Source organism: Staurois parvus, unplaced genomic scaffold, assembly GCF_062004578.1.
Source record: "Staurois parvus isolate SC_StPar_1 unplaced genomic scaffold, SC_StPar_1.0 ptg000503l, whole genome shotgun sequence".
Lineage (NCBI taxonomy): Eukaryota > Metazoa > Chordata > Amphibia > Anura > Ranidae > Staurois > Staurois parvus.
Window position 1 is genome coordinate 3,263,334 of NW_028318299.1, and position 8,564 is coordinate 3,271,897.

The window sequence follows — 8,564 nt, forward strand, 5'->3', positions numbered from 1 at the left end:
TATAGAAATATAGAATCCTAAGAGTGTCAACAGAAGAGGCCAAGTGGTCCAACAAGTCTGTCCTTTTTATGATTTTTTTGTGTTTTTACTTTCTTATTAAACTTTTTGTGTGAGTATAGTTTTGTTTGTCCCAATCATGCTTACATTCGTTGTTGACTGGCTCCTTACTTCTGCCTGTTCCAAGCATCAACTACTCTTTTCTAAACCTCTTTAGGACCACGCATCCCAACTGTACTGCGGACAAGCAGCTCCTACAGGCACAGCGACGTACCTGTACATCACTACCTGTTTCTGGGTTCAGGGAGCAACCGCGCGCTCCCACCTGCCTACGGTGGGATTTTGTCAGCAGGTTCCAGCCAACGATTCATGAGCAGGACCTGCTGACCGGCTGTGTCCAATCACAGCCCAGACCCTGTGTTGACAAACAGCACATGGTTTTGTACAGCGGGAACAACATTTTTGTTCCTTCTCCCTGCACAGCAGGGAGAAGGAACAAAGAGATTTTTAGTAAAATGCAGCACACTTTACACAAATTAACACTTGTTAGGCACACAATTAACCCCTTGATTACCCCGTGATGTAACTCCTTTCCATCCAGTATCTTTAGTACAGTGACAGTGTATAGTATTATCACTGTATTAGTGTCACTGGTGATGTCAGTGTCAGTCTATCTCCTACCCATTGTTAGTGTCAGATTGCCCGCCGCATTATCACTGTCCCACTATAAGTCACTGATCATCGCTATTACTAGTCTAAAACAAAACCCAGCATATACTGTATACAGGGGCGGATTGACTATTTGGAAACTTGGGCACTGCCCGAGGGCCCGGGTCAGTAGCGGGCCCCATGAGATGCCCCTGGTACCTTTTTCATAGGCTTTTTTTAGTTTGGGCAAGGACACAGGGGCCCCATGATCCCCTATTGCCCGGGGGGCCCAAGAGCTGTCAGTCTGCCCCTGACTGTATACCATAGTTCGCAGACGCAATAACTTTCACACAAACTAATTATTATTCACATATTGTGATTTTTTTTTTACCAAAGACATGTAGCAGAATACATTTTGGCCTAAATTTATAAATCATTTCTTCATATTTTTATTGGATAGGTTTTATAGCAAAAAGTAAAAAATATTGTTTTTTTTTTCAAAATTTTCAGTATTTTTTTTCTTGTATAAAATTAAAAAAAACCCAATGGTGGTCAAATACCACCAAATTTGTGTGAAAAAAATATATAAATTTAATTTGGTTATAGTGTTGCATGACTTTGCAATTGCCAGTTAAAGTAGCACAGTGCTGAATAGCAAAATAATGTCTGGTCATGAAGGGGGTAAAACCTCCCAGAGCTCAATTTGATCCTAACTGTATATTGAGATTCTCACTTCTTATATTTTCCCTTAGACATTTCACCATTTTTGTTGGTCTTTTGTCTTATGAATATCTTTTATTGTAAGTGAGGTTGAAAGATAAAGATCAATATAAAGGAATCAGGACTCCCTTCCCCCTTCTGGGACACTTTTAATGATATAAAGATTTATATAGAGGAATCAGGACCTCCTTCCTCCTGCCGGTGACCCCTCTAGTGATATAAAGGTCTATATAGAGGAATCAGGACCTCCTTCCTCCTGCCGGTGACCTCTCTAGTGATATAAAGATCTATATAGAGGAATCAGGACCTCCTTCCTCCTGCCGGTGACCCCTCTAGTGATATAAAGATCTATATAGAGGAATCAGGACCTCCTTCCTCCTGCCGGTGACCCCTCTAGTGATATAAAGATCCATATAGAGCGATCAGGACCTCCTTCCTCCTGTCGGTGACCCCTCTAGTGATATAAAGATCCATATAGAGCGATCAGGACCTCCTTCCTCCTGACAGTGACCCCTCTAGTGATATAAAGATCCATATAGAGCGATCAGGACCTCCTTCCTCCTGCCGGTGACCCCTCTAGTGATATAAAGATCCATATAGAGGGACCAGGACCTCCTTCCTCCTGCCGGTGACCCCTCTAGTGATATAAAGATCCATATAGAGGGATCAGGACCTCCTTCCTCCTGCTGGTAACCCCTCCAGTGATATAAATATCTATATAGAGAAATCAGGACCTCTTTTCTACTGCTGGTGACCCCTCTAGGAATATAAAGATCTATATAGAGGAATCAGGACCTCCTTCCTCCTGCCGGTGATCCTTCTAGTGATATAAAGATCTATATAGAGGAATCAGGACCTCCTTCCTCCTGCTGGGGATCCCTCTAGTGATATAAAGATCTATATAAAGGAATCAGGACCTCCTTCCTCCTGCTGGAGACCCCTCTAATGATATAAAGATCTATATAGAGGAATCAGGACCTCCTTCCTCCTGTTGGTGATCCCTCTAGTGATATAAAGATCTATATAGAGGAATCAGGACCTCCTTCCTCCTGTTGGTGATCCCTCTAGTGATATAAAGATCTATATAGAGGAATCGGGACCTCCTTCCTCCTGCTGGTGACCCCTCTAGTGATATAAAGATCTATATAGAGGAATCGCGACCTCCTTCCTTCTGCTGGTGACCCCTCTAGTGATATAAAGATTTATACAGCAGAATCAGGACCTCCTTCCTCCTGCCGGTGATCCCTCTAGGGATATAAAGATTTATACAGCAGAATCAGGACCTCCTTCCTTTGACTGGTGATTCCTTTAGGGAGGAATCACCGTTTTTTTTTGCTTTTTCCATCGCATGGCCACACTGTGTTCTCATTTTTCAATCATCTGAAATATACACCCCAAATTGTAGTATTCTGTCAATCTGTCATGACCCATGTTGTGACCCATGGACTAAGATTTGAACTGAAGCCAGTTTTTCATTCATCTTACACTGAGAATACAATGATGAGGCTTGCCTACATTCCTATTGGTCAGTTGGGCAGCCCATAATAATAAGTAATTTGGAACCTGTTGAATGAGATGCAAAGTTTCAGCACTACCTGGAAATGTCGGACTTCTGCCTGTCAGAACCTTCTGTCCTTCTAATGCTTTGGCATTTGTGCATAACAGAAGGGTTTGGCATGTGGCTTCCAAAGGTATGTATAGTCACCTCTAGGTTTCTGCACTAGTGGCAATTTTTGTTTATACTGGAGACAGAATTGTTTTATCTCTTATAAATATGTCCTCTAAATTTATGATATGGGTTATCAATGATTACAGGGTTGGATTGTTCTCACCATCCGTAGTGGTCATCTAGAAAAAATGAAGGACATCAATCAAACCAAAGTATCGGAGTTCATCCTACGTGGGGTGTCAGATGTCCCATACCTCCAGTTGCCTTTGTTTATGGTGTTTTTCCTCATTTATCTAGCATCACTGGTTGGGAATTCCCTGATTGTCCTTCTGATATGCCATGATTCTCACCTCCACACTCCCATGTACCTATTTCTGTGTAACCTGGCTGGGCTGGATATTTTCTATTCCTCTGTCACCTCTCCAAAGATTCTCACAGATTTCTTTTCTAAAGTCAAGACAATTACTGCTTCTTCATGTATCACTCAGTTCTTTTTCTTTTTCTCCTTTATATGCATTGAACTGTATTTGCTGGCTGTGATGTCTTATGATAGATATATCGCAATCTGTCACCCTTTGCATTATATCCAAATAATGCACCCCAAGATTTGTGCTCAAATGGTGTCTGCATCTTGGGTCATTGGGTTCCTCACCTCATTGATACATACCCTCTGTATTCTGAGACTGAACTTCTGTGGCCCCAATGTCATCAACAGCTTCTTCTGTGACCTCCCTCAGTTGTTTCTATTGTCTTGTACTGATACTTTCATTAACGTCTTTGTCATGTTCCTTGTTGGTATCCTAATGGGTTCCGGTGCTCTTAGTATGACCTTTGTACCATATATCAGGATATTTCGCACCATCATGGGGATTCACTCCCAGAAAGGAAAGATGAAGGCCTTTTCCACATGTACTTCCCACCTAACAGTAGTCTTCATCTTTTATGGAACTCTCATCTTTACCTACCTCCGTCCTAACCCCACTTCCACTGCTTCAGAAGATCGTCTTGTGTCCATCGTCTACACAGTGCTTACACCACTCCTCAATCCCTTGATTTACAGCCTACGGAACAAAGATTTCAAGGCAGCACTGAAGAGAATTTTGTACAGCCTAGGCTTGAGCAAAATTGACACAGAATAACAATGCCAATTGTAAAATGAATGAGCAGTATTTAATTGACCTATGTCCTAACTCCACCTCCAATGCTTCAGAATATCATCTTGTGTCTATCATCTACATGGTGGTTATACCACTCCTCAGTCCCTTGATTTGCAGCCTAAAGAATAAATATTTCAAGGCTAGAATAGAGAAGAATTTTGTACAGCATAGGATTGGAAAAAGTTGGCACAGAATAACAAAGCCAATTGTGCAATGGATGAGCAATCTTTTCCTCCCTCCATCCTAACTCACCCATCACTTCTTCAGAAGATCATCTTGTGCCTATCATCTACATGGTGATTACACCACTCCTCAATCCCTTGATTTACAGCTTACAGAATAAAGATCTCAAAACAGCACAGAGGAGAATTTTGTACTGCAAAGCATGGGAAATTCTGGCACAGCATAACAATGCCAATTGTGAACTAGACGAACAATTTAATTTTATGTAACAATACACTTACAAGTCAACAAAAAAGTCATTTGTAACCTGATAACAATTAGCATAAAGCGGTAGTAAACTGCATCCAAAAAAAAAAAAAAAAATCCCCTGCAAAGTAAAGGCATATTGTGCTAGTATGCATTGTATACAATGAGGCATCTCCTACTTTATGTAAAACTTACCCTAAAATTAACCCTTCTAGCAGCATGCTGTCGCCTCTGTAGAGGCTTCCATCTTCACCCGGTCTTCCTTTCAGGTCCGGCCAACTGACTGGTTGAGCCATGAGGACGTCACTCGTTTGCATGCACAAGGGAGTCTCGGGACACGGGTCAGTGCTCTGATGGAACAGTACCAGATCTATAATACAAAATGAATATCTCCTAAACAGTGTATGTTTCATTTTTATTAATTTTACCTACAAGAAAGATTTATTATAAGCTTACCTGTAGGTAAAAATTAACAAAGTGGCTTTACCACCTCTTTAACCCCCCTGGTGGTATTCCCGAGTGTAGCTCGGGGTAAAATTTCAGTACCAAGAGCGGTAACCCCCCTGAGCTACACTCGGGCTTACCATGCGGCGTTGCTCAGGGAGTCCCTGCAGAGCTTACCTTGTCCTTCGCTCCCGCAATGTGTCCATTGCAGCGCCCACGGCCATCTCCTCCGGTCGATGCCAGCATCCGGCTTCCGTGTTCCGGTCCCTGTGACGTCGGGACGTACGGCTCCGGAACCGGCGGCAAATTTGAAATTTTTTCAAAAAATTTCATTTTTTAAAAAATTATTATTATATAGTAAAACATTGCTGTTTCAATGCATTTCACATACATTTTGTCCCGAGTGCTTTGTCCGGAGCCCTGCCTACATTTTGACTGTTCTTTCTGCCTGGAAACTTAGAAACGTCCATGGCGTCCAAAAAACGTCCCTTTATGTCAAAAGCGGTTTTTGACCAACTAGAGAACAGCGATAGTAAATCAGAACCACTTGCAGAATTGAGTGATAATGATTCGTGGGGGAAATTCGTCATCAGACACTGAAAACGATTCTGCGACTGAGCTCAGCGATGTGCGAATTTGCCTCTGTATTTCAAATTTTAGTGTTTTTGGTTTGATTATATTATTGAATTAAATTTATTATTATTATTATATTATTATTTTTTTATGATTATTAATTAAATTATAATTTATGATTTCGTGTTTCAAGTTTTATCATATCCGGAATGTTTACTAGACTCTTGTTCGGACAGATTTCAGTGAGTTATTCCTAAAAATTACAGGCCTACAACAAAAAAACTACATATTTCCATGCAAAAAAATGCACCAAAAATTGAAAATATTCATACCGCCAGGGAGGTTAAGCAAGAAAGAGCTATAACTCTCTCAGGGTTTATTCTCCTCTCCCTATCCTCTCCCTCTCCTCCATGTATTCTATTTTATATCTATTATTAAAAGTTTAAATAGTTACTGTTTTAATTGGAGGATTCCACTATGTGACGCCACACCCTGTTTCCTGCTCAGTGCAAACATTTGAGGCCAGATAAATGCTTACCAGCTGCTAATAGCACATGTGATTTGTGTATTCTCTTCCTCCCTCTCCTTCTCCTTTTTTTTTTATTTTTCTTTGATTTTATTTGTTTATTTATTTTTTACCGTTTCAATAAAAAAGTGGCAAAAATTAAACAAAAAGCCTTTTTCTTTGTTATATAAATAACCTTGACATTTTGTGTACCAGAATCATAATTTTAGTATAATTTTTCATGGAGTTTTGAAATAACTTTTATGATTTTTACCAAAGTAAATTTTTTTTATTCAATTAACATAATTCAAAGTAGATTTTTTTTCTAAATAAAAGCATATCATAAAAAGTAACCTTTGTTTGTCCTACAACAATATATACTAATTATTATTATATTATTTTATTTAATTACAAAATTATTCCTGAATAAACAGACCCATAGCAGAAATGCCAACATTCCATCCATAGTGGAGAGAAGGAAGGGGGGGGAGGGGGTGTACAAATGTCTCTGCAGAATTGACAAACGATTGACAATCATTAATGAGTCAATAACTGCTGATATCCACCTGGCTTTTGGGGGCAATAGCTATTATACAATGTACTGTATATGCAGTGTCAGCTGCCACTTTCTTCTGATCTATTTAACCTGTTTACAAGTATTATAATTGAAGGTTTGTTGAGTTTGGGAGTCAAACACCCCAGACCTAGTCAGATGTATTCAGATTCTGCCAAAGGCCCGGAACAGGGTTGCAACTCCGGGTGAGATAGTTCAACACCCAGTTGTAGTCACCCTGACTCTTGTACAGTCTTCTGTGAGCTGTGAGGAGGATGGCAAAGGGTCTCATCTACCAGCAGGTGATTAGCTGTCCTATCCAAGAAGAAGTGCGGTGGGGACTGGCACAGTTTTGCACCAACACACAGTAAATTGTAGTCCTTTTTTCAAGCAGGAGGAGGGAGGTCCTGATTCCTCTATATCAGCCTTTTTCAACCACGGTGCCTTTAGGTTTCTTCAGGAGTTCCTTGGCAAAATGCCTAAAAATTGCCCAAATATTGTATGCAAGCCAGCAGATGGATGAAACCTGCCTTTTCATTATACAAAGCCACAGATGCACCATTACAACCTTCCAGCCACTGACATCATAACAACCAATGATGTCTTCAGTTGAGTACAGCATACGTATTTGTCCTTCCCCTGCCTCTTTTATCAGCACTGGGCTCACATTAGCTGAATGAGGGAGAAAAACTGAGGGAGAAGAAGAAACTCTGGAATAATAGTCAGTACTAGTGTGCAAGTATGTATTTGCTTTGGAAGAATAAATCACCTCCAACATTGGACGTCCTATTTGTATAGATGTTACAGTATGTACAACCTTTAGTTTATTTTTTTTACATTTTAGAGTGGGGTACCTATAAAGTGTGCATCATTTTAAAGGTTGAGAAACACTGCTCTATATAGATATTTATATCACTAGAGAGGTCACCGGCAGGAGGAAGGAGGTCCTGATTCCTCTATATAGATATTTATATCACTAGAGAGGTCACCGGCAGGAGGAAGGAGGTCCTGATTCCTCTATATAGATCTATATATCACTAGAGGGGTTACCGGCAGGAGGAAGGAGGTCCTGATTCCTCTATATAGATCTTTATATCACTAGAGAGGTCACCGGCAGGAGGAAGGAGGTCCTGATTCCTCTATATAGATCTTTATATCACTAGAGGGATCACCAACAGGAGGAAGGAGGTCCTGATTCCTCTATATAGATATTTATATCACTAGAGAGGTCACCGGCAGGAGGAAGGAGGTCCTGATTCCTCTATATAGATCTATATATCACTAGAGGGATCACCGGCAGGAGGAAGGAGGTCCTGATTCCTCTATATAGATCTTTATATCACTAGAGGGGTCTCCGGCAGGAGGAAGGAGGTCCTGATCCCACTATATAGATCTTTATATCACCAGAGGGGTCACCGGCAGGAGGAAGGAGGTCCTGATTCCTCTATATAGATCTTTATATCACCAGAGGGGTCACCGGCAGGAGGAAGAAGGTCCTGATTCCTCTATATAGATCTTTATATCACTAGAGGGGTCACCGGCAGGAGGTCCTGATTCCCCTATATAGATCTTTATATCACTAGAGGGGTCAACAGCAGGAGGAAGGAGGTCCTGATTCCTCTATATAGATCTTTATATCACTAGTGGGATCACCGGCAGGAGGAAGGAGGTCCTGATTCCTCTATATAGATCTTTATATCACTAGAGGTGTCACCAGAAGGAGGATGGAGGTCCTGATTCCTCTAAGATCTTTTGTCAGGCCTTATTTATGATACTGTGTCCGGTTTCAGTTTTTTGGAGACCTCACTTAAAAAAAAGATATTGATAAGATTTCAGGGACAGGCAACCAAAAGAGTATAAGGTCTGATG

General features: G+C 40.8%; 1 protein-coding gene across 1 annotated transcript; it reads left to right on the forward strand.

Annotated features, from left to right (window-relative positions):
* The first annotated feature begins 3,222 nt into the window (after nt 1-3,222).
* On the forward strand, nt 3,223-4,173 carry LOC149452011 (olfactory receptor 5AR1-like). The gene has a single exon (XM_089689883.1). The coding sequence runs from the start codon at nt 3,223-3,225 to the stop codon at nt 4,171-4,173; it is 951 nt and encodes a 316-aa protein (XP_089546009.1).
* Nucleotides 4,174-8,564: the final 4,391 nt, after the last annotated feature.